The following is a 27,786-nucleotide window of genomic DNA, read 5'->3' on the forward strand; positions in this document are numbered from 1 at the left end:
ACAAAATTGAAGGTATCAAAGAATGAAGGGCTATCTTCTTAGGATCTCAACTGCGAGATCTAGGAGAGATGATAAGAAGACAATCATCATTGTTCTAAATGAACTAATTGATGAACAAGGTAACAAATGTACATGGGGATAAGAAAGTTACCTCATTTGACAACTTGTGGTTTCTATGCAAGATAGAAGAAGACAGGTTGAGGGAAAAAGTGTTGAAGGTTAAAGGACTCAACATTTGCAGGAAGAAAAGGGAAGTTTGGAAAATTTTGGTGTTCAGAAAAGAAAGAAGAGCATAGTTGAGATTCAATGCTATGGATGTAAAATTTTGGACATTACAGGAAAGATTGTCTTAAAGGGACAATATCAAAAGAAGAGAAGAAGCCCATATCACCGAAGAAGTGGAGGAAGCTGAAGAGAAGAAGTCCAAGAAAAGAGGAATTAAGAGATCTCTACTACGACTGAGATAGTCTCCCTCACAAAAAGTCTCGACATAGCTTCTAAATCTTATGTTATAGGATATGGCTATAATAAATAATAAGATGCATCGTGGCATCATGGAAGCATTAGAAACAAGAGCTCGTGACATCACCATAGGAAACATGAAGGATGTCTAGAACAAAATCCATGGCAGTCAAATATGAAGGATATAGCTCTTGGGAACCTCATTGCAAACTTAAGAAAAGGAAGAAGTCATCCAGGACAAGGCTCATCATACATCAAGTCAAAAAGGAAACATTTGCCAGATAGGGATATACAAGATCCTCAAGATTCTTTGATGGAATCCTCATCGGAGGGTTCACCGATCTAGAGAAGAAGCAAGTGTTTCATTAGGGACTCCAACTTGTGGAGTTCATGGGATGATGGTATGATGACATAAGAGATGAAGCAGATCTAGGGGTTGAAGATCTTTTCAATCAATGAAGCTGCTGAAAAAAGCCTAGATGACCTAAAGGTAAGTGAGGTATGTATGCTTGTATTTAATATTATAATGTCATGTGGTATGGTTGCAAGTAACATGGATCACCACTTCTATTTTGAGAAGCATGATCAAAGGAAAGGAATCTCCTCCTATGAAAGAATGTTGGAAGGCATGAGTCACACTAGATGAAATCAACATAATATGTGTCCTCATATGATGTATGAGGTGGTTGACTACGATTGAGGAACTTTGAGTGGAAGCTCCTGGGAAAGAAATGTGTGAAGAAAGGAAGGAAGAGATCGTGAGATATGCAACCATGGTAAAAGCAATCAACATCCGAAAGACCAAGAAGGTTTGACTAAGGGATCTCCCGGAAAGATATGAAGACTCTGATGGAAGTATGAAAAAGATGGAGACCCTTGACAATGGATATCTTTGGGAGATGTGTTAACATGTATGCAGGATGTTGATACCTATAGGCAGATGTCACGATGAAAGACCATCACAAAGGGAATTTTGATTTAAGTGTTCATTTCTTATTTTTGAACAAGTATCTGGATAAGCTTATGCAGGACTATCAAAGGGAAGAACTATGAATGTCTTCCAGAAAAGAAAGCTTGATGAAGGTACTGGAACATGAAGCAATGCTAGATGAAGACTAATGAATCACTTTTCGATGAAAGAAATGATGACATGACTGATGAAAGCAATGGATGGTCTATGCCCTCTGAAGAAGTCCCCAAAAGATGAAGACTCCACAACAAAGAATAGATTCATGACATCGAAAGAAGGAGCTCTTCAAGCAGCTAGTTGTTACATGATCTCCACATGAGGAGCTGCTGTAGGTCTCTAGTTAACAGGGAGCCTGAAAAGAAGTTTCTTACTTGGAAGAAACTTGGAAATTCCTAAGCTAAGAGGGAGCTTAGGTACATTCCTTTTGTAGGAATGAGTACATTCCTTTATTGGAATATGTACTCCTTATTTGAGAGGGAGAGATAGACATGTCATTTTGGTCTTCACCTGGGAAGATAGAATGGAGGATTGGGTAATTATTTGGCATTCGATACTCTTTGAGGATGAGATAGGGGATCCAATAGAAGAGTAGTCGTGGAGGACTGATATTCTTTGAGGGCTGGGGAGTCCAAGATAAGAATAGTCCTCATGGTGTTGAAGGAAATGTAACTAGGTTTGGTCTTCATAAATGTACTTTTGATATTTGTATTTATTCAAGAAAAGAAATATTATTTTTATAATATATGTCAATGAGTTTCTTGCTCATTGAAATATGTCTAACACAAGTTAAAGTGCTATAGGTGAGTCAAATAGTCAAAAGAAAATGTTGAAGACCTTACGGGCACGCTGCATCATGTATATGTTTGTATAGAAGTCAAAGAATACTCCTCCAAGCAAAGTCACGTCTCCTCCAAAGCAAAGGCACCATCAAAGAGTCTCCTCCAAGCATGTGACACCACCAAAGAAGCCATCCGAAGTAAGATAGCAAGTCGGCCTAAAAGGAGGGACAATCCTCTAAATATAGAGGCTGTCCACTCCCACTATAACGCACTCACATAGCTTTGAAATCAACGAAGTTAAGGAGACAAGAAAAGAACGAAAAAGGACAAAGTCAAGGAGCCTCTAGTGCAGCGAAGTAAAGGGAAGCATGAGCGAAGGTTGGAGGCTGGTTTCTAGAGCAAATATAGTAACACGTGCGAGGAAGAAGAAGGTTGCCTGTGGTCAAAACAGAAGAGACTCACAGCCAAACATATCTCATCATTTGGGCTATAGACATAGGCCTAAAGGGTCTCCCACTAAGGAGGAGAAAAGACGAAGTGAAGAGGACTGTTTCTAGGGCTAGAAATAGCCACACGTGCTAAGAAAGGGTGGTCAAGTCTGCGGGTATGATAGTAGGGACAAATAGTCCCTAAACTAGTGTTGTTTGGATTTGAAACTAGGCCTACAAGGCCTCCCAAGTCAAGCGAAGAAGCCTATCTCTCTAGCGAAGGAAAAGGACTCTAATTCTCTAGGGTACCTCTCACACGTGCGAGAACTAGGGCTGCAGTGCTGTCACACTAAGGAAGAACGAAGTGCTGGAAGAAGGACGAAGTGCCAGAAGGACGTGAACAAAGTACTGGGAACACGTTGTGCAGAGAAAAGGAAGGACTTGACTTGTGCTTGGAGGATCTTCTGGTCAAGGGTCTAGGGTTTGGCATTGATCAAGAATGAAGCTTCAAAAGAGAAAACTTACCAAATGGTTTTCCTCTCAAGAGAAGCGAGGTTTTGGCCCTGGTAGAGAGCCAACATCTTGTGTTCTTGTTTTATGTTTAGATAGTAGTTTGATGAAGCACACACACATGTATTAATAAGAGAAGCTGATTAAGCTAACAAAGACAAATTGTAAAAAGACTTCACAAATTGATCTAGTCCCAAACAATCATTCTACACCTAATTTCCATAGATTCTTCAACACATGGAACACACCTTGAGTACCCAGGTAGGGGATGTTCTGAGAGAGACAATGATGAGAGTGTCTATAAATCATTGGTCTCGCCAACAGTGAGCTCAGATCTTGTGGAGAGATGGAGCTGTTAGTCAAGGCCTTGCTATGTGACAATGCTGGTTGATATGATGCTATACAAATAAGTTACCAATCTGAATTCTTCTTATGAGAAATTCTTCAGATTGGGAATGTCCAAGTACCATTATGAATACCTCCTTAGTTAAGAGGGAGTGTTGAACAATGTAACTAGGTTCGGTCTTCATAATGACATGTAATTGTGACTTTTGTAAATGATGTAATGAAGAAAATAAAATTATTTTTGTAAGCCTTGCTTCATGGGTTTCATGAGCAAGTGATTTTATTTTAGATGGCTCCCATTGAGAGCCTTAGGATTTGTCATTTAAGTCAAAGAGTCAATGTCATGTATGAAGAGCCCTTCTTGGGCATGTGTCAAATGTATTTGAGTCATTAGCATTGTCAAATAGCCCTCCAACGACAAGCACTAATACTCCTCTTCAAGTCGGCCTTAAATCAGAGAAAATAACTCATGTCGGCTCGCTCAAGGAGATACATCCATTTGATGCTCAAGTCGGTTCATAATTATATGGACGAATTACTATATAAAGGAGGCTAGGTTCTTCGCATTAGCACAGTTTAGACTTCGCATATCTGTGGGATTTCGCAAAGAAGAAGTCTGAATTTATGAGATTCTTGGAGACAACAACAGTTTTGTATAAACCATAGAAAGGAGGTAAGTTCAGACTGAGGTTCAAGAGACATCTAAGGGAAAGCGAGGATCTGTCCAGGGACAACAAAGACATATCTCTCTGAAGTTCTCAGATGGGCTATACAGAAGTTCAGATCTCTAGAACTGAAATGAATTCGGATAATGAAGGCAACAAGGATATGTTTTAAGGGTAATCACAGATTCAAATCACAAAAAGAAGGTACTGAAAGGGCAGCGAACTAAGTTACCGGATTCGTCCTAAACCCCCTACGAATCTCGAATCCAGCGAATCTGACACGATTCGGTCCGGATTCGTGTCCAAATCATATGACACGTCGTGTCCGTTTCCGACACGTCGAATCCGAGGTCGTGTCACGATTTTCAAAAGCGTGTCGTGATTTTGGGACACATGTACTGTTTCCAGGACTTGCTAAGCTCAGTGCGGGAAAGAAAAGGGCGTGTTTGCTCATTAATATTTTCATTTGGCAAGTGATTTGTGCTGTTGCAGCAAGCAGTAGTGCATTTTGGCAGCTTCATGATCAAGTCTAGGCCCTAGTACTGATATGCTATTCATGGTAATGTTAAATTCTTAAAGTAAAAGTGACATTCTCCTTAATCTTCATTTTCATCCTTTTACTTAAATTTTTAACATTACCATGAAATGACTCAGGATGTTTGAGAGTGGTTCCAGCCTCATTGGATTTCATATGGAGAAAGTAGAATTTTAGATTTCATTCAAAATCCAGCAGACTTATCAGTTTTTCAGGATTTTAGGATTGGGGGATTGCAATGTTTCCATTGAATTTTGTCATGTATTAGGGTATGGAACTTGTATTTAATCAAGAGCACCAAACCAAGAGCTTCTGAATATGTCGCTCCCGCTCCCCGCTTTCACTCCCGCTCCCAAGTAACACTGTTCCTGATGATATGGGTCTGGACACCACTGTTGAGTTGGCATTGGCCAACATGGATCTCAATGATTCAGTGCTAGAGCCTGTTAGATTTGATGACTTAGAGGGGTCAACCTCCATACCAGCAGATGCAGAGGTGACTATGGATATAGGGGAGGAGGAGGATGTAGAAGAGAGCAGTGGGGACCATGATGATGGGGACAGTGATGCTGATTCTGATGCTGATTGATGCCTTGAGGCTTGTATACATGTAGTTGTTTTATATTTTCTATTTCTATTTGCCATTGGCATTGCACCAACACTACCTATGTAACACATTTTGATTTGATGACTTAATGAGAAAACTACAATTGTCAGTGTGTTTATCTTACTATCTTGTAGTTGTAAGTTGTCTTTCAGTTCTGAATTATGAATCATGATTTAAATTTCTAATAGATTTATCATTTATGTGACCAGTACCACTGACATTTATTTGAATTTTGTATGTACTATGCATGCTAATAGCTATAGATGAAGATCTATGTTTGAAATCAATAAATTTGTATCATTAATTAAAATTTGTGTAAGAAATATGATAATATCTAATTTTTAATATATATATATATATATTTTTTTTTTTTTTTAATAAAATAATATATAACGTGTCCTGTTCCGGGGGGTCAGCGTGTCCGAATCTGACACCACGAATCTCGAATCCTACCTGTCCCGAATCCCCGTGTCAGGTGACTTAGGCAGCGAAGGTTTCTCATGATAAAGGGAATGTAAGGACTTTTCAAGGGACAACAAGGAGTCAAGGAGCTCAGATATAATCACAGTCAAGGAAGCATGAAGTTCGGACTTCTGGAAGCCACATATCAGTGTTCTAATGAAGCCACAAAAATTCGGTATGGTCTTATGACAGTGATGAGTTCCAATGTCACTATAGTTTGATAGGAGATGTTCTCAGTTCATGGTGATAAGTGAAGAAAGCCGAAGTGGAAGAGGAGGAGTCAAGCAGAAGGATGACTATCAAGAGAGCTGGTGTCTTCGTCTTGGAGTGGCTAATACGTCAAGGGTCTTGGTCTTGGTATTCGTCAATTGAATCTCCATAAGAAGAATTTGTGCTGGCTTTCCTCTCAAAGAGTGAGAGGATTTGGCCCTCGCTCATAGCCTACATGCATGCTGTGTCTCTTGTATATTTATGTTGATGCATTTGTTACTGTTTGATGAAGAAGAACATTATTAACCTAACAAGAAGATGCTAATCTAAAGAAGAAAAATGCATTCACAAACAATCACTAATGAAAGAGAAATCACCTAATGCTAATGCCCTAGATTTCTCAACAGGATTCTCCTTCCACTCTCCCTGACTGTATGCTTCCGTTGAACTGGAAGCTCCTCTACTCATATGGCACAATCCTGGATGTGTTAACAATCTGTACAATCCTCGCTTTCGAACACCTAGCACTCTTGCTGAGTCTATGCTCGAGCCCTTAGACTACACAAGAACCTAACCATCTAGCGATTGGAGCAGAAGTCTCCTCGTATTACACTCCCACTTTCTGGGAGAACCCTCTTGCCAAAAACCTCGCTTTGTACTTCTTGATGCTGCCATCACCTTCGCAACCTCTGCAATGGACCTGTTCTTCCTTTCCGCAAACCCCATTTAGGAGGCCATGGAAAAGGAAAAATCATAACCAAGCAATCATTTTTTGGTATCTAAAGCATACAAAAGGACAAGATGCTGACCAAAAAATCAAAGGAGAAAAAATATGATTGGAAGTACTTATATCTTGATCAAGGAAGAAATTGCCAAGGGTTGTAGGAAACTATCCACTCCCTCTTGATCGCTGCCTCCTTGCAGAAATCATTGAAATCCTTGGAATTACACTCTCCTCCATTATTTGACTTCAAAACCTTGATCTTCTTCTTTGTCAAGTTCTCCACTTGAGCTCTGAACTCTTGGAACTTGTTGAAGGTCTCATCCTTGCCCTTCATGGTAAAAATTCATTAATGAATGTCAAAAGAAGTTTTCTTTCCAAAGTCCATCTGCAATCTCATCAAGTTTAAATTGCTTTGTCTTCTTTTGAGTTTGGTGTTCATCATCATGATCAACATTGACTGTTGATGCATGCTGCTTTTCCTTCTTTTTTTTGAGGACATTGGAAGGCATAGTGTCCATAATCATAACAATTGAAGCACTTGATCTTTGACATATCCTTCTTCTTCTGATCCTAAACTGGAGCGAGTCTTCTACCTGTATTCTTCTTATCAAACTTTCCAAAATTTGATTTCTTTTCTTACATGAGCTGCAAGGGCTTGAGTTTCTTCATCTTGAGGTCTCTGCAAGCTGTCCTTGGACAACAATATGGCCTCCTCTTTGATACAATTAGTCAATAGCTTATCAAACTTGGGCAACTTTTCTCGTGCACAATTCCCTGAACAAATAGATCCCATGAGGAAGGAAATCCATTGAGAGTCACTATAACAAGCTTTGCATCATCAATGGTCTCTCTAGTGGCTCCATGTTCATCTCTCAACTGAGAAACTCTCATGAGATAAGAGAACAAAATCTGATCTAGTCATCATGACACTACGAAGTTGATGCCTCAAGGTTACTTTCGTCTATTGTTGTCACTCTGGAACAATCCCACCAAAGCATCATACACTTCTTTGGTAGTCTTCAACTCAACAACATGTGGAATCAAGTGGTTCTTTATAGAATCTATCAAGATTCTCTTAGCTTTGGCTTCATTCTTCTTATGCTTGGCTTTCTCCTTAGCTCCCTCTGGCTTTGGAATGACTTCCTTCACATGATCCTGAAGGTCATTTTCTTCCAAGATAAGAAGTATCCTGGTCTTCTAAGACCTGAAATTAGTAGAACCATCCAACATGTCTTCTACTTTAAGACTTAGCACCATTTTGACAACAGATCTAAAATCCAATCAAGCTGCTGATTACTGTCTCTTAGGCTTACTTCAATGGCTGATCTTTCAACAAAGCTCTGATACCATGTTGAAATTCTAAGGCTAGTGTAGTGGAATACAATTTTCTGCCAGGTAACTACTTCCTAATAATTTATAACTAGTATTTTATGCCACTTCTCTCATTGAATAATTACACTTCAGAATATCTTAACAGTAAATGCAGTGGGAACAATAAAGATCAAAGAAAGACAACAATGCACAAAAGAGACTGTTTTTACTTTTTACCCCTGGAAACCCAACCATGGGAGAAAACCCAACAACTTTTCTTAGGAGAAATTATTCTTCAACATGGTTTACAAATCAGAAATTTGTCTAGAAATTTGTGCCAGTAATCCAAGTCAAATAGTAGTCAAACCTGGTCAAAACATCTATTGGTCAATGCTGGTCAAACCAGCCAAAATCCAGAAATTCAACGTTGGTCAACTTGGCCTGCAGTCAAACTTCGGCCCTGCAGTCTGCGGTCAAATCCCTGCAGTCAAGAATCTGCACGTGCTTCTTGTGGTCAACTGCAGTCTGGTCAACTCTGGTTAACACAGTCCAAAAACAGCTCTGTCAACCCTGGTCAAAGTTCGGCCAAACATAGATCAAAATCACTGGTCAAAATTATCCTTCTCACATGTGCCACCTCATGAAGATGAATAGAAATGATGAAAATATTTGCTCTTCGTTGGTCTCCAAATGAGGCATCTTAACATCTTATTTATACACTTCCAGGGGGTGTGACAACCCAATGGACATGTCCCGTCATTGGCTGGCTGACTTGACTTTTCCAAAATAGTAATTTGCACAATGCATCTAGGGCCGACTTGAAGACCCTTTAGCCATGTGGGAATACTTCCCTATGCTACACAGAAATCAACAGGTGGCACCTAGTCAAGCTGGTGCCTATGGCTGTGTGGAAAAATGCTCCCATGGAACTATTTATCTAAGTGAAGTGAATGACAATTAAACTATTGATATGTATTGTTTATATTTTGGATACTAGTGCTTGTGGTTAGTACTGTGCTGATGATTATGTGCTCACTATGAAAGCTGCAACTCTGGGAGTGGACATTTAGGGCTCAGGATTGCATGTTGAGATTCCTGATAGTGATTCATATGCAGAATTGGGAGGCTGCCAGTATAAAGATCAAGATTGGAATCCAAGAAAGTTATGACTACTTTTTGCTGGGGTGCTGTAATGAAATCACACTGATTTTTGTAGGAGTGATGTTGCGAAATTTTCTCAAGCAAAGACATACTGTTTCTTTCACTAATGCATGTTTTTGACATGGCTTTTAGCACATGTTAGATGGTGAATTCTGCAATTCGTTAGTTATTGGCTTAGTTTCAGTCTCCTGGGTTTTAATGTATCAATTCTTTTTATCATGCAGATAAACATTTTTTCATAAACCTGGGCTTTACAAGAGAAGAATTTTGTGCTGTAACATGGCTGACCAGCTGGGCACTTGATGGGGAGCATTGCTCTGATCATTCCAATGGCGTTAAAGTCGGAACCAACTTAAACGTTTGGTAGGTACAATGCTGGACTCTTTGAGTGAAATGATTTCTATTTCTGAATGTTGGTGGTAGGACTAGAATGTCATGACTCTCCTTAGGTAATGATAGTTTGCACAACTTGAAACTCATAACCTACAGGTAAATGTTACAGATGTGCTATACAAGAAGGGAGATAATTGAATTTATATTTAGTAATCTTTGGAGTCTCCTTTATACAATATCATTTTAGATTGTAACATGCCATATATACAAGAGAAATAAGATGCGTTTGAAAGGAGAATTACAAATCCACATATGATTATTAGAGAGTGGTTACTATTATCCTTATTGGAAATGTGTTTGATCATTTTTTGCCCTCATCTTTTCTTGTCATATATAATTGGCATATCTTTATATCAATCACATCCAACACACTTGTGTGATTTTATTCATGATGTATTGGACAATACTAAATAGTCATCTGTTGAATATTTTGTGGAAAGGATGTAGTGTTTATCTATATTTCTATTTCTATTTAGTTTGTTGAAATTTTATTGGCTGATTTCATTTGTATAGTGTTGAAACTTGAGATTCAGAAGTGAGCAGTGAAATTGAATGAACCAAAACAAACCCGACATCATGCAATAAGCAAAGAGAAAACACCAGCAGGGCAGTGCAAGGCTTGAAAATTAAACAGCCAATAGAGTGTGTTACTCCTTCGTTTAACATAAGGAGTACCACATTTTGTTTTTCCAGATTTATTCCAGCGTATGAGCTATTCTTGTGCATGATTTGAAATAATGTTAGAGCCTAGGGTTCCTTGATAAGCTGTGCCATCACAAGGATTGTATTATGTATCATGATCAGCCAAAAGTGTGACCATGTATCTATGTTGCACTAGTTTTGGGGATGGGGGGACATGTCCCTGGAACAGCTAGAGCGCACCCCCAAAAATTTCACGGGAAGGTGGGTTGGTGACACATACATATATATATATATATATATATATTCAGAATTCAATATTAACATTTGTAGTTGTTTCAAACTTGTAAGCATAACAAGCTATACTTTATAGAATTATGCACAACCCAAAGCACTCACCAGTTAACATCTGAAACAATTTAAAATAGGGTTGAGTGACATTCCATTATTGGCCACTAGACATGAACATTAGCTTTAGGGAACTTAACTATAACTACTTTTAGTTTGTAATTAGGTCCATGAACAATCTATCACAAAGAACTGTCTTTATAGCAATTTTTTTCCTCATAATTCTTATTAATGATTGTTAATTTTATGTATGTTATATGCTTAGAGCAATTTATTTCAATTTTCACAGTTAGCTCAATATCTTTTCCAGATTAGTAATCACATCAGCATTAAAGTAAACTGCAGATAGAACATAAACATAAATCGCAGAAGACAAACCAAGACAAGAGGACACAGGATATGGCGCTAGCCAAGGACAAACCCCAATGTGGGGAAACCCTTGATCAATTCTTCTTTTATGTTCTTCAATAGTTCAGCAGAGAGAGAGAAAGTACATTTACAACAGAAGTCAACACTTTGACTTTTTAGATAAGAGAATAGATCATCTCTACATGAGATCAGTGGAAGACATGTTATTTCAACTGATTCTCCAAGGTGACTCCTTCACCTGTCATTGTGCTGCATCTTGTCCATATGCTGCACCTCATCATATTGCAACATCATACCATGTTCCTGAGCTGCACCATGCTGCTTTACTGCTGAGTTGTACGCTGTACACAACTTGCTGTTCTTAATCATCATGCTACACACATCATGCTGCTGCTCTAGCTGTCACTGCTTATTAGATAGGTCACCTTAAACTGTCCTCATGAACAGCCTCATCACTACACTGGTTGGGGCACAAACTCCGTCTGCTACAGCACCCTATTCACACCCATCAGATTCAACACAGCCTCTTGATCAGGCATAATAGACTGCGGTATTGTCTCCCTTCCTAGCTGTTGTCAAACGCTGGAATATAAGGCTAGAACCAGCCCCTGTACTCACCCAACAGCCCACTAAAAGGGCTCAGTCCATCCGCAATGTTTTCTGTGCAATCCGCTGCTCAAGACAGAGATAAACCTTGCCACAAATGCCCTTACAAACAGCCCAGAAGTAGACTCCTGTAATGTGGCCTTAATGCTGGTTCATTTGCACTTCAAAACAGTCATGAGAATGACCCTAACGTCCTTCCCTTCTTCGCTGAAGTTGCCCTAACCTGCAGCCCTAAAACAGAGACCCTTCTCCTTGCCTTAAGGCTCCTTCTCTTGCTGTGGATTAGGGCCTTCATGACTGCGGCTAGATATCTCTTCAAGGCGGCTAGGACTTGCGTTTGAGTCTCCTCTTCACCTGTGGCTAGATCTTCCTTCAAGACTATGGCTAGGTCTCCTTCATGATTGCGGCTATGGCTTCATAATCTGCAGCTACGGCTTCATTATGACAGCAGCTAGGTTTCCTCTCTAGGGCTGCAGTTTGATGTCTCCCATGACTGCGTGTTGGGCCCTCCTTCTTGCTGTGGATTAGGCCCCTCCCAACTGCAGTTAGGGCCTCCTTTAGTCAACGGATTAGAGCTTCTTTAGACTGTGTATTGGATCTCCTCAAGACAGCAGATAAATCTCCCTTCAATTTGCGGCTAGAGCTCTCCCTTTGACTGTGGCTAGAGCTCTCCCTTTGACTGCGGCTAGGTCATCTTCTTCTTTACTTAGGCCAACGTATACTCTTAGTGTCTCTCCTTCACCAAAACCGAAAGACGTGGAGAGGAGGAGATCACATGAAGAGTATGTGTGTGTGACAAATGACTTCAAGTCCTCTTCTATTTATACTAAAACGTGGAGGTTGAATAGATCTAACTGTTGGGCTTCTGAACTTACATAAGTTGCTGGCCGACTTGACAATTTTTCCATAATCAAAATAAATTCATATCTTCATAAATACTTATCGGAAACGGATGATATTTAGATCAATCCTACACCTATCGATGAGAGGGATCCAAGAAAAATATCAGCTGCCATAAATAAGATGACCCACATGGAGTTTGGCCCTAGTTGCCAATTTTAACACTCCCTCTCAACTAAGGAGAACTCCATCCGCTAATCCATATGTCCGACTGTACTGTCTTTGCCATCAGTGCTCTGCACTGCTTTGCTTTGCTTAGCTCTGCTCTTGCTCAGCTCAGCTTTGCTCAGCTTAGCTCTGCTCTGCTCAGCTCAGCTCTACTCTGCTCAGTGCTACTCTGCTCAGCTCTGTTGAACCATGAAGAAGAAGAATTGATCGAGAATGTCTCATATCATTCTCTACTGACCCGAAGTCAGTCTTATCTGAAGAGAGTGTCACATCAATCTTACTGACCCAAAGTCAGTTTTAGAGTGTGTACCACTTTCACTGGTCCCAGACCAGTCATCTACTGACCCGGAGTCAGTCTCAGAGTGTGTACCACTCTCACTGGTCCCAGACTAGTATCATTGATCTCGGATCAATGGAGGTCATTCTAGCATAGGGAGTATGGTAGATACAACGATGCATCCATCGATAGAACTACTATGGTCCCTATCCTCATTTCCCTGCTCATTGATCAGATGAGAGGTACTTCCCATGAGTTCCAGACTGCATGGGTAGGATGCCTCGACAAGAGAACTAATCATCCTATCCATAGGAGAACGAATCATCTTGTCCAGTGGATGCCACAGAGAACTAATCATCCTGGTCTACAGGAGAACGAATCATCCATTTCCACAATTGCCACGGAGAACGAATCATCCTGGCCCACAGGAGAATGAATCATCCTGTTCCACAGTCGCCACGGAGAACAAATCATCCTAGCCCACAGGAGAACTAATTATCTTGTACATAGCGCACCACCAGGGGAGGGTGAGTCACCCTGTGGTCGTATGTTGCTCCAGTAAGTACCCCAAGCCCCCAAAGCTCCCAGAGCTCAATGTATGCAACATGCAGGACCCTTTTACAAGGGTCTCTCAACGACTCCAAGTTGTTCGGGAAAATCACAGATTTGATCTTTCCCCAGGGCTTTGACAAAGTGTATGTGACCTGTACATCAATCTCAATGTGATGGAGCCTCCCCGCTCATCGACTAACCATATCTTAGATAAGGAAGTATCTGGTGTCTATCTGTTGGAGCAATCATCGAATACGGGATTCCTCAATAATCGAATCCCACCTTTGGTTGTCATAGAGAATCACAGTGGTATTCATCATGTGTACAAACAACTCACTTAAGAGCTTTTGCAACCATGTAGCTTCACATGAGATCATACCCGTAGCTGTGTATTCAGTCTCGGTGGTGCTTATAGCAACCGATTTCTGCTTCTTGCTCATCCATGATATCGAAGTAGAATCCAAAGAGAACCAACACTGAGAAGTGCTCTAGTGATCCTCCACACTGCCTGCCCAGTCAGCATTCGAATAATCATGCAGTTTCATATTTCCGGCAGTGTATCTCAATCCATGAGAAATTGTGCCCCGAAGATATCTTAGAAGATTCTTGGCACCAATCCAATGAGGCTCAACCAAATATGAGCTCACCATGCTAACTGCAAAACATATGTCCGGACGGAAGTTCACCAAGAACATCAACGCGAATGAGTTTATGAAACTTAGAGGCATTTCCCAAATCTGGTCCGACATCACTACCATATAACTTCTGAAAGTTAAGATCCTCGAGGTAGTCATAGGCTTGCAGTTTATCATTCCACATCCGGAATCCAACTCCCTCTTACTTCTGCAAATGAGAGGGTCTGCACTTGTCAGAAATAGGTCATCCTCATAAGGTGCCGGTTTGAGAGGTCTATCATCCACAACCTTCGGGTAATGGTTTGGATCGGTTTCACTCCTAGTGAATCTCAGTTTCATTAGACAGCTATCAATCCTCTCATACTATGCCTGGGGTGTTTTGCTTCAAGCTATAGAGGGCTTTCTTCCACCTGTATACATGAGATTCCTGATTATGAATCTCAAACTCCTCGGGTTGTTCCAAACCTGTGGACTTGCTGCATGAGGGGAATGGTCCCCTTATAAGATTTTCCTTTGGTACATCTCAGACATGTACCTTCATGCTCTTTTTGAATTCAGGCATCCCTGTCACCATCTGACTCACAGACCTCTGATGCTATGTGTCAATGGACATGGTCCCCAGTGGACTTCCTGCAACTTGATACAACCTTGAACTCAAAAACATCTTTGAAAATTCTATTTTCAAACATGTGCCTTTCCATTGATGAGTGCCACCTTGTAACTTTCGACTTCCATTGCTGAAATGGACACCAGATTCTTCTTGTGATCAGGTACATAAAAGAGATTCTGTAAATGAATCAAGTTACCCTCATTCAATTGAGGGGTAACATTTCCTACACCCTTTCCGGGATAGGTGGCATCGGCTCCAAGTATAATCCTACGATTGTTTCCATCTCTACCAAATTAGAGAGTGCACCTTGCTATCCAATGAAGTGCCTTGAAGCACTACAATCAATAAGCCAGATTCCCAAAGAATCTGAAGGAGAGGGCCAATACAAGATAATGCTTCTTTATCTTATCAGAAACAACATTTGATTCCTCATACCTGGGTTCCTTGCTTTCTATGAAGAGTCAGCCATTTCCTTTATGACCTGCATTACTTGTCATTCCTTTGATCATTGAAGATGTCCCTGGAATGATTGTTATCTTCATCAAGAGATGTGTCTCTGCCATTTGGACATTCCTTCGCATAATGGCCGAACTTATTGTAACCAAGGCTTCTGCCTTTCCTTCTACCCTTAGATCCGAACTTCCCAATGAAGAGATCTTTAGGTAGGCCATCAGAAACTTCCGCTGTGCCATTCTGATAATATTCTCTGCTTCGACTTCACCCTCGTTGAATTTGAAGAGGGATGAGGAACCCATTGATCCTTCTATCCTTTCCCAACTATCTTTGGTGATTGCTCTTTCACTCTTGTTTGGGCTTTGTCTTTGTCTCAGCTCTGATACCATGTTAATTTTAGGTATGTTCTATGCTTAGAGCAATTTATTTCAATTTTCACAGTTAGCTCAAGATCTTTTCCAGATTAGCAATCACATCAGTGTTAAAGTAAACTGCAGATAGAACATAAACATAAATTGCAGAAGACAAGCCAAGACAAGAGAACACAGGATGTGGCGCTAGCCAGGGGCAAACCATAATGTGGGGAAACCCTTGATCAATTCTTCTTTTATTTTCTTCAATAGTTCAACAGAGAGAGAGAAAGTACATTTACAACAGAAGTCAACACTTTGACTTTCTAGATAAGAGAATAGATCATCTCTACATGAGATCAGTTGAAGATATGCTACTTCAACTGATTCTCCAGGGTGACTCCTTCACTTGTCATTGTGCTGCATCTCGTCCATATGCTGCACCTCATCATATTGCAACATCATACCATGTTCTTGAGCTGCACCATGCCGCTTTACTGCTGAGTTGTACGCTGTACACAACTTGCTGCTCTTAATCATCATGCTGCACACATCATGCTGCTGCTCTAGCTGTCACTGCTTATTAGATAGGTCGCCTTAAACTGTCCTCATGAACAGCTTCATCACTACACTGGTTGGGGCACAACTCTGTCTGCTACAGCACCCTATTCACACCCATCAGATTCAACATAGCCTCTTGATCAAGCATAATACATTGCGGTATTGTCTCCCTTCCTAGCTGTTGTCAAATGCTGGAATATAAGGCTAGAACCAGCCCCTATACTCACTCAACAAACCACTAAAAGGGCTTAGTCCATCCGCAATGTCTTTTGTGCAATCCGCTGCTCAAGACAGAGATAAACCTTGCCACAAATGCCCTTACAAACAGCCCAGAAGTAGACTCTTGTAATGTGGCCTTAATGCTGGTTCATTTGCACTTCAAAACAGTCATGAGAATGACCCTAACGTCCTTCCCTTCTTCGCTGAAGTTGCCCTAACTTGCAGCCCTAAAACAGAGACCCTTCTCCTTGCCTTAAGGCTCCTTCTCTTGCTGTGGATTAGGGCCTTCTTGACTGCGGCTAGATATCTCTTCAAGGCGGCTAGGAATTGCGTTTGAGTCTCCTCTTCACCTGCGGCTAGATCTTCCTTCAAGACTACGGCTAGGTCTCCTTCATGATTGCGGCTATGGTTTCATAATCTGCAGCTACGGCTTCACTATGATAGTGGGTAGGTTTCCTCTCTAGGCTACGGTTAGATGTCTCCATGACTGCATATTAGGCCCTCCTCCTTGCTGTGGATTAGGCCTCTCTCAACTGCAGTTAGGCCCTCCTTTAATCAACGGATTAGAGCTTCTTTAGACTGTGTATTGGAGCTCTTCAAGACAACAGATAGATCTCCCTTCAATTTGCGACTAGAGCTCTCCCTTTGACTGCGGCTAGGTCATCTTCTTCTATACTTAGGCCAGCGTATACTCTTAGTGTCTCTCCTTCACCAAAACCCAAAGATGTGGAGAGGAGGAAATCACATGAAGAGTATGTGTGTGTGACAAATGACTTCAAGTCCTTTTCTATTTATACTAAAACGTGGAGGTTGAATAGACCTTACTGTTGGGCTTCTGAGCCTACATAAGTAGCTGGCCGACTTGACAATTTTTCCATAATCAAAATAAATTCATATCTTCATAAATACTTTTCGGAATCGGATGATCTTTAGATCAATCCTACACCTCTCGATGAGAGGGATCCAAGAAAAATATCAGCTGCCATAAATAAGATGACCCACATGGAGTTTGGCCCTAGTTGCCAATTTTAACAATGATGACTATGTTAAACATAAAAGACATTCCCTTTTCAATAGGTTTTGCAAAATTTTACAGTTGTGTTGAAAACCACTATAAAATACTTTGGTGTTTTAATGATATTAAATTCATATTTGAGATTAAGAAGGGGATTGAATAGGAATTTATTTAAACATTTAGTACCGAATCCAAGTCATTAGTATCTGATTGTTTTCAGAATGCTTTGTGTAAGGCACTGCAGTCCTTGGCACGACCTCCTAGTTGGTGCGATGAGTTGGTTCATCCATCGACGCGCGCGGATTGACAAAGGACGAGCTCAGACTTACAATGCGGTGGAGTCATGTGATAATATACGCATAGAGGAGGAGAGCGAGGTGTTTTATATGCGTGGGGAGCATGAACGCTCAACCCATGGCCAACCTACAAACGTAGCAAGGCCGACTACACTTGTGGGCGTTTGGACGAAGGCCGACACATGTTTTGAAGATGTTTGCGATGGAGATGAGGGCGTGGGCAGGTCGGCTGGGTAGCCAAGACCTCGCCCTGCCACTCGTATAAACTAGCAAGCGTGGGAGCTCATTTGGCATCAACGACTTCGCTCATCATGTGAAGAGAAGTGCGCAGATCAAGTGTGGACACAACAAGAAGGAAAGGCGCAGATTTTGGTGATGCGCCCGCTCTTGGGCAAGGCCGCATGGAGGTAGCACATATCTCGGTTTTGGGTGAGACTTGGCACAGGTTCTTGGGTAGCTCGAGTGAGCGCCAGCCCGTCATGCAAGGGTAAATGGTGGAGACTTGGTGAGTTGCCCGCCGGTTCGAAGTTGGAGAACGGTGAAATGTTGGTGAAGCCGGTTGTGCGAAGAGGCTGTCTTGGTGATTTGGTGGAGTCGCCTGCCCGTCGTGCATGAAGACAAGGTTCGGTTGTGAAGTGCGGAAGGCAGCTCGTGAGAGGGCGCGCTCGCCCGCCTTGGGCAAGGAAATTTGGGTTGTCGCACGGAGGTGTGACAAGGTTTTAAATTTGGCTAAGTATGAAACTTGGAGTTTCCAAATATACTTGTAAAGCATTGTAACTTTGTAAAGTCGTATAATATATTATTCGGGCAGACTCATTATTTAGGGAGTTTCCCCTCCCTTTATACTGTGCAATTGTGTTCTCGTTTATAATTGCTGTTGATAATGAATGTGTATGGGTGTTCATTGTTATAAAGGAAAACATATTAATACTTGGTTGCGAAACACAAACTAAGTAGGATAAGTGGTTAGGCGTAGTCCACGAACATAAGTATTGGTGAAAAGAAAGTGTTCGGTGGTGCCGCACCTCGCTAAGAGCGTTTGAAAGACTACCGTCGTCTCCGGAGGCGTGACAATTTGGGTTGGGATGGTGGAAGCACTGAGCTTGAATGATTCCTTGAAATTCATGTACAATATGTAAAAGCTGAGATGATTGAAAAATGAGAAAGAACAAGACAAATAACCACAAGGATTAGCCTTTTAAAATGTTGTATTTTCTGTTGTCTTGACATGGAGGCTGCTTCTTGTAATTTTACCATTGAAAATACAATATCTAAATGACCAGGAATCCAAATTGAAACCCATCATACAAAACCCGTGTTTTGAACTGCAACTTCTACAGAAAATTTAGATTCAGTGCATTCCAAAAATAACAAATAGGAGAAATGATCGTATTGTTCAATTTCCATGATTGTCAAACTTATATGCTTGGATTATCCCTGAAACCTTCCCAAAACATCCCTGAAATCTGTCAAGAAAACCCTTGAAATCTGCCAAAAACATCCCAGAAATCTGTCAAGAAAACCCTTGAAATCTGCCAAAAACATCCCTGAAATCTGTCTTGAATGTCCTTGAAATCTGTTCGAAATGTCTTGGGGACGACCAGCTATAACACGAGTCCCTGATGAAGTGCCCAACAGTTTGTGGTTGTTTCCTAAGGGTCCAAACGTCCCTGGAGTGCGTGGACGTAGGGTAAGTGAGTTTTTTTGGGGGGCTGAGTCCCTGTGCAATATAGCCATGTATATTATGTATGCTCGACAAAATATAGTTTTTACTATTTCCACATAGTTGCACACAAAAACAAGTGGAATTTTCAAGGAAAAAGTTCAAAACATTGCAACAATGGGGTTAAATCACGGTTAGCCTGCTTGGAAAGTGAATTTTTTTTCTTTGTTTCTGATTGATTGAGATCAGATAAAGCACAGAGCATAGAGCATAGGAAAAAAATCAAACACTGTTCACTATATTTCTGATATGTGAGATGACACAAAGCACATGGCAATGAGCATATGCAGACTAGAAAGAGTAGCAAATTAGGAATACATATTATAAATAGATAAACCAAATGTTAACTCAGTGAAAAAAGTAAAAGGCATGATGAAACTTTATACTTTCAGATCTGACAAAAATGGTCATACCTTTGGCGAATGGAAATTAGTTCAAGTTAAACAAAAGTGTTTCCAATTGAAAACATTGCTTCAGATGCAATGGAACAGAACACTCAACCCATAATTGCACAGAAATAACAGAACCATAAATCTTTTGATGCATGCAGTGACACATATTCAAGCTCATGATCAACAATGGGATCAGGTCTTCATGTGCTTTCTAGTACTAGCTTCAACAAAATAGGATATCTCCACACAGGATGATCACCTTAAGGAACTGCTCACACTAGATCAAAGATTAGTACACCGGTGTTTAACATAGATAAAATCCTCAAAGAGGAAAACAGTTCACAGCCCTAGCCAAATAACTATTGGCGGAAAAAGTACAAGCATATTAAAATTTTGAAAAAGCCACAAAAGACCATACACAAAGGTAGTCATGTATCCCTGTAATCTCTTCTTCTATTAAATCCCGCAACATTACAACATTTCATTTGGCTTGAAGGCCTCATAGACATAATAGGAAAAGTAACATGATAGAGCAATACATAAACAAGATAATAAGGAACAGAGCGGGCTCGAACGGCTTCGCAACAACATTTCAGTATACTCCCCATCTCTCTCCTTCTCCTGGCTTTCCGCTCGACCTTCTTCAACCCTGCGCTCGCTTGGACTGCCACTTCTCCCTTGGATGCTCCGCCTTTTTCCTCTTTCGACTGCCTCTGTTGCTCGACCGCGTCTGCTTTCTTGGCTGACCGCGTTCCTCTTAGCTAGGTTGTGATTGCCTAAGTTTGGGTTTATTTGGCCATCCTTTCGCAACTATTGTTTTTTGGCGGGTCCATTCTTCTTCTCCAACAGTGTCCTTTGTTACTTCCCAACGATTATCTTTGGGCAAAATGTGGTCAACCTCCAAATCTGTCAAACTTGGTTCTCAAAATGAAGGACCCAACAGGCCCCGACCACAGTCCATTGACTCGTCCTTGAGTCAATCTTTTGCTGGTGATAGTGGTGCTGCAGATGCTATTGGTGCATCCTGCTCCTGTGGCATCCCTTCCTGTGCTGCTTCTCCTCGGCTGGCTCCTTCCAACGAAGGACCCAACTCTGGGACATATTTAATGGCTATATTTTTGAACTGCGTGTATGCATCGAGTGCCATTTGCCATGAGCCTGTGAGAGTGCGTGCTTGGTCGAGGAACTGCGTCATGAGTTCGACAGTAGGATTGGCAGGGCACTTCCTCAGGAGAGTATTCCATTGCGTTTCTATTTCCTTGCTGATCTGCTGTAGTGTCTCCAAGTGAGCCTGTACTGGCGGCTTAATTACTGGTGACTCATCTTTGATTTGCTGGATTTGGGCCTCGAGGGCATCCACCTGTGCTAGAAGCTCCTTCCATTGTGTCTTGTCTTTGGTACCCATAGCATAGTTAAATAGAGGATTAGCGTGGTGGCGCAGAGGGTAAACAGGTTGATTTTCTTGGCCAAATAGCCTGGCCAGTCGTGCACTTGCTCCAAGAGTCCCTGAGCTTCCTCTGCAACCTAAATGATAGAGGCTTTCATACCAGCCACTTTTGCTATTTTCTACTCAATTTCGCTAGCATACTGGGTGGCAGGGTCCAGTAGTGCCCTCTGAGTGGCAACAATACTCTCTAAAGCTCTTGGTTGATCGAGACAAGGTCAACGTAGGCTGCTTTGATGTGGACACAACATTCAAGAAGAGTGCAGGCCAAATCTTCCAAGGCATCTGTGACTATGTCTGTGACTAAGGGCCATAGATCTTGGAATTTTTAAGTAATTTGGTTGAGCTAACCTTGGAGAGTCTGTTTCTCCTGGAGGAGATGGTCTCATTTCGCCACAAGGGCAAGAATCTGTTGCTGTTGTTGCTCGTGTTCAGTAGGCAGAACGCTGTGCAACGCCTCTGCTTGGCATGCAACCAGTTGAATGAAAGTAAACAGTTGGGTTGAGGACCAGCCTTGGAGGTCATCGGGTTTCATTGTGAAAGGTCTAGGGAACCGTCTCTGCAATGGTTGTTGATTTGGAATTTATCTAGGACAAAGAATTGAAGGTATTACAGACTCATGTGCATGGATGTGCCTATGTTACTTTATGCAATGGATCGATAAGATTGCGAAAATACATAGACACTAAGGGAGTTAGAGAAAACATAACAATAAAACATGTAAACACAACAAGTTTAATAAGGAGTTCACCCAATACTCCTAGGCTACGTTTCCTGGTCTAGCTTTCGGTGGTGGCCTCTCTATTATGTTTTCAAAGCAGAGTTTCTTTACAACAACGAGCTCAATTTGAGTCTCACTCAACAGATATGAATTAGTAGGATTTGAGTACACAGACTCTCCTTATTGGTACTAGACCTCTACTGGTCATAGTAGTATGAGCCCAATCTGAAACTCATACATGACAGGACTATGCCGAGGAGCTCGCTTGAACCTCTCATGCTTTCTTTGGAGTGCACAGACTCTCTGACTCTCTCTGGCTCTGTCTAGCCCGATGCTGTCCCCAGGTCAGCGTGGCTTCTTCCCTCTGTTCTCTGCTCTTAGCTTTCTGCGGCTAACTAACTCCTCTCTGTGTGTGTCTTTGTCTGTCCTCTGCTTCTGTCAGTTCATGGCTTTAAAGCCAGTTTGCTTTTTGTCGGTTCATTTCCGCTTCCTGGCATTCTGGTTTTCCTTCCTCTGTCTGTTCGAACTCCCCTGTTTTGTGTCATCATCACTGTGTAACGCTTCACAGGGAGGTGGCCACCTATTCTACAACGGGTGAGTGTGTCAGGTTCCTTGGACACATTTGAACGGTTGTTATTTCCATTTGCTCCAAGATGTCTGCGAAACATGAATCTTCTGCGAACTCATCGTCCACGTCGGACTTCAAATCCAATGTAATCTTGCTTTACAACCTTGTCAAATCCAATCATTTATCGGGACATGCCTCCGCCGTTGATCTGGGCCCCCCAGATCCTACGGTCGTCGTTCATATCGGGCGGGTAAGTAGCATGATGTTTACCCGTCCGATGTGAGCGGTTTTCTCTCTCTTCCACCGGACGCGTGTCACTCAGTGTGTGGCATTGGGCGGGACTCGGTCAAAACTGCTTACCGCCTCGAGGCCTTCCGATATCCTGTCGGTTTTGTGGAATCCACGGAACCGAATTTATTACTTTTTCGCATTTCATAGCCATTTCGGGTCCGGGCACTTCGGGGCTTTCCTTCACTGAGGGGGACGCCCTGCAATACGCGATTAGCGCTAATCGCGTATCAGAAACCACCCTCGTTTCTTGAATTAGCCTCTGGTTTTGCCAATTTGCGCCAACGCGCGTTACCATGGGCCAACGGTCTGTGCGCTCGATCGAGGGTCCTCGTTGCTCCGCGTTGATCACAATTGCAACTGTCACGAGGATTCCTTTTGATAGCTTGATCTTTCTAAGACTTGAATCTATTTGGCATAATTTGAACGAGTTTACGAAAACTTAGAGAGTGTTTAGGATCTAGTTCGGATCACGACCTTCCTATTGAAAAAGCTTTTGGACCACCAAAAGTTTATTTTCAAGCATCAATCGAGGGTACTGATTCCTCGCTTGCCCAATTTCTATCCATTTCGCTCTGCTTGGCTTTGAACCTTTGAGTCCAATCCTGAGGTACTCAACATCCCCTCTGCGCATAGTTCTCACCTTCCTGTCCAGAATTGTATCTTCGTATAATTCATTAAGATATTCAGGCAACAGATCATCAATAGAAGGCAATTGACTCTGTTATTTGGGATCTTCAATTAATGAAGGTTCAAATAATCTCAAGCTGTCTGCATTAACAACTGAGTAGATGTGCATGTAAGCTGGTAAATCAAGGCGAAAAACATTCTCACCAATTTTCTCAAGTATCTTGAAAGGTCCATACCTTATTGGCTTCAGCTTCTTACCTTCACCTTGCATTTTGTCTTTGCTGATATACAACCAGACTTGATCACCAACTTGGAAACTATGCTCCATCTGATGCTTTTCATGCCTTGCCTTGTACTTGGCTTGGCTCTTTTCTAGCTGTTCCTATACTTCCTGGTGAATCTCTTGGATTTGTTCGATGAACTTGGTTGCCTTGTCCACATCACTGTGTCCATCAACCACTATGTCTTTACCAAAGACAAAATCCAAGGGAGACCTTGGTGTGAAACCAAAACAGGTCTCAAAAGGAGATCTCTGTGTGGAAGAATGTTTAGCTTGGTTGTAAGCATGTTGCACATAACATAAATGTTCATCCCAAAACTTGGGATGCTTGCTGCAATAGCCTCTGAGTAACTGGATCACTGTCCTGTTGACTATTTCTGTTTGGCCATCTGTTTGCGGATGAAAAGCTGTGCTCTTCTTCAGTCTGTTGTCCGTCAATTCCCACAGACTTGACCAAAATTTCCCAACAAATCGGGTATCTCGATCAGATATAATGGAAGTGGGTAATCCAAAATGAACCCATACATGCTGAAAGAACAACTTTGCAGTTTGTTCAGCTGTAATCTGTTTGTTACAAGGTATTAAAATACACATTTTGCTGAACCTATCCGAAACAACATATAAATAGTCATGACCTTTCTAGATTTAGGCAGTCCTTCAACAAAGTCCATGGAAACACTTTCCCAAGGATGAGAAGGAATTGGTAGTGGAGTGTACAAGCCTAGTTTTCTATTACTGGGCTTGCTTTTAGCACACATGGTACACCCTCTTACATATCTAGAAACTGTCTCATTCTTTTTTGGCGAATAACAAAATCTTTGCAGCTGTGCAACTGTTTTACTTACACCAAAGTGACCTGATATTAGAGAAGTGTGTGCTTCTCGAATTATCTTTACTCTTTCTGTTTGAGGAATGCATAACTTTCCCAAATGATACAAGAGTTGGTCCTTAACATGATAATCCAATTCTTCTACTTGTTTGCCATGACTTAAAGTTGCATATACATCTTTAAAATCTATATCTTGAGCATACTGTTCAATGTAGCTTTCATGCAATACTGAATTATGCTTAAGTATAGTGGATGCATTTATGATTGGTCTGGACAACATATCTGCAACTTTATTGTGTATGCCCTTTTTATATCTGATGACAAGATGAAACTGTTGTAGAAAACCCATCCACCTATAGTGTCTTGATTGCTGCAACTTAGTTTGTGAGTGCAAATATTGAAGTGGTTGATGGTCAGTATGTATAACTGTCTCTTTGCCCATTAAATAATGTTTCCACTTTTTCACACTCTGTACTAATGCATACAATTCTTTATCATATGTGGGATAATTAACTACTGCAGAATTAAATGTCTCAGAATGATAACATATGGGTTTACCGTGCTGCATCAACACTGCTCCCATGGCATAGTCACTGGCATCCGTTTCAATCTCAAATGGTCTTTGAAGATCGGGTAGTGCTAGTACTGGTGCTGTACTAATCTTTTCTTTCAAGGTGTCGAAGGCTTTCTGCTGTTTGCCTCCCCACTGAAACACCTTGTTCAATCCCGTTAAAGCATGTAAGGGCGCTGCAATTAAGGAAAAGTTAGAAATAAACTTTCTCCAATACTGTGCTGCTCCTAAGAAGCTTCTAACTTCGGTAGCAGATTTGGGTTTAGGCTAGTTTACAATTACTGCAACCTTAGAGGGATCTATCTTCAATTCACCACCCCCTACAATATGACCCAAATAATTCAAAGATGTTTTGCCAAATTCACATTTTGAGAGCTTAACATAAATATTTTCTTTTTTCAAAACATCTAGAGTCTGTTTAACATGCTTTAAATGTTCTTCCCATGTTTTACTAAATATAAGAATGTCATCCAAATATACAATGACAAAATCATCAAGAAAAGGTCTGAGTACGTCATTCATTACTCATGAAAGTAGCAAGAACATTAGTTAAGCCAAAAGGCATAACCAACCACTCATACAATCCTTGCTTTGTTTTGAAAGCAGTCTTCCATGCATCTTGCTCTGCAACTTTGACCTGATGATATCCACTATGCAAGTCCAACTTGGAAAAATAAACAACTTCCTTTAATTGATCCAATAGATCATTTATGCGAGGAAGGGGATAACGATTTTTGATAGTTATTTTATTCAGTGCTCGGTAATCAATGCACATTCTCCATGAGCCATCTTTCTTTTTCACCAAGACAATTAGAGACCCGCATGGTGATGTGCTAGGTCTGATGAACCCCTTCTCGAGCAGCTACTGTACCTGCTTCTTGATTTCTGCATTCTCTAAAGCGGACAACCTGTACATTCCGATGTTAGGCAATGGAGTATCTTGCTACAAATTAATATCATGTACTATTTCCTTTTTGGGTGGCAGACCTTTAGGTTCTTGAAACAATATATCATATTCTGAAACAACTTTTTCTAAATCAGCTTGCTGTTTAGCATCACAACCCTCAAATACATTGGTTTTATCAGGTTTCTTTTCCTTTACAACCATCAGTAAAAGTTGTTTGCATGAATTTACAATTCTTTTCATCTGCCCTGAGTTTATGAGAGTATAATTATTCTTGAGTTTATGAGGTCTTACAATATATTCGATTCCATCTTTAACGGGTTGATACTTGTTCTCAGCTCTATAGAAAATAGCTTTTCTATCATACAACTAAGGACTTCCTAAAACAATTCCACATATATCCAAAGGAACTATATCTAACTCAACCTCATCTACAAACGCTGACCCAAAAGAAAACCTAAGTTTACATTGTCTAGTCACTTGTAGCTGTGCTTTATCACATAACCAACCTAATGGATATGGCTTTTTGTGAGGTGTGGTTAGTAATCCCAACTTCTTTACAATTGCTTCAGAAATTAAATTTATTTGTGAGCCACTATCAAACAAAGTATCAATCTTTTGATGCTTGGAAATAATTCGAATATGAAAAAGCTCATGTCTTTTCCTCTCATTTTCTTCATTATCAATAGATTGTGCAGAATTACTAGTAGATGCTTCAGAATTTTTATCTTTTATACCTGTGGTTGCGATTGTTGTTTCATCTCCGGACTCTGACCCCAAATCCTTTTGAATAGTTGCAACAGTCTTCTTCTTTTTGCCCTCGAACTTCTTGAGTTTCAGCTCCGGATGCAGGATCCAGCGGTGTTCATCATCATGCCTATCCTTCTCACAGTGAGTGCATGAAGACTTGGTCTTTTGTACAGTATTGGTCTTCCTCTCTTTCCATTTCTGTTTTCTTTTCTCCTTATTCTTGCTTGCAGTGGGTTTTGATGATCCCCCAACTTCTGGGTTCACATTCTTTCCTCTAGCCTCTAGATGTGTAGCTTGAATAGATACCTCATCTATGCTAGTGGGATTAAACATGAGAATTGTGTGCCTTAAGTAGCTGTGTAGACCACCTATATACTTCAGTAGAGTTTCAGGTGAGTCTAAAGAAATTCCTAGAATCAAAGCTCTTTTCCTAAATTCTTGAGTGTAACTTTGTACACTTTGCCCTTTCAATTGTCGAAGAGTTTGCCAGCTCATCATGGCTTGCTGCATATAGGCTAGTGGATAGAATTGCTTTTTAATTGCAGAAACAAATTCACTCCAGACAGAAAGAATCTTACCATGCTTCTTCATGTCAGCTTGTGTCCTGCCTTCCCACCATACCAAGGCAGTGCCTCCAAGGTGTAGGCTGGCCAGTTGAATCTTACTACTATCTGAATCAATGCTCTGCACTTTGCAATAAACATCAATCTGTCTAATCCAATTATCCAACTTCTCTGCGTTCAACTCTCCATCATATATTGGTAAATCAAATTTAACATCTAATTTAATCAAAGATGTCTTCCTTTTGTTTTTGGGGCTACTAGGAGGTGTGGGAAGTTTTTCTTCTTTCCCCTTGCCTTTAGAGTGGTCATGGAGGAGAGATTCTTCTGCTCCTTTATCTCTTTTTGATGCATCTTCCTCTCTACCTTTCTTAAATTCTCTATACATTTCCTCTACCATGGCTCTTGTGGTCATGAAACTATCCATGAACTGAGGGTCTGGTTCCAAGGGACTTTCTTCTAACATTTTCCTCTCAGGATAGACTCTTTCAATTTCAGGGTTAGTTTCAACCAACTCTCCTTCTCCTAATTTAAGCTTTGATCTAGTTAGCATTCAACAACAGAAT

The 27,786-nt window shown here is 41.0% G+C and overlaps 1 protein-coding gene across 9 annotated transcripts in view; it reads left to right on the forward strand.

Moving 5' to 3' along the window:
* LOC149249523 (tRNA:m(4)X modification enzyme TRM13-like) overlaps positions 1-27,786 on the forward strand; it is a 306,935-nt gene that overhangs the window by 182,096 nt on the left and 97,053 nt on the right. For 7 of the 9 annotated variants that reach the window (XR_016266778.1, XR_016266776.1, XM_089458728.1 and 4 more), the window contains one exon: positions 9,394-9,532. Coding sequence is in view for 6 of the 9 variants with exons in the window: in XM_089458728.1 (XP_089314854.1) it covers positions 9,394-9,532 (139 nt within the window). In the remaining 3 variants the exon portion in view is untranslated. Of the gene's footprint in view, positions 1-9,393; positions 9,537-27,786 lie in introns of all 9 variants that reach the window. The other 2 variants (XR_016266777.1, XM_089458734.1) reach the window with 1 other exon arrangement.

This window comes from Pinus tabuliformis, chromosome 7 (genome assembly GCF_031772625.1).
Source record: "Pinus tabuliformis cultivar Carrire ecotype Pingquan chromosome 7, CPIR1, whole genome shotgun sequence".
NCBI classification, from domain to species: Eukaryota; Viridiplantae; Streptophyta; class Pinopsida; order Pinales; family Pinaceae; genus Pinus; species Pinus tabuliformis.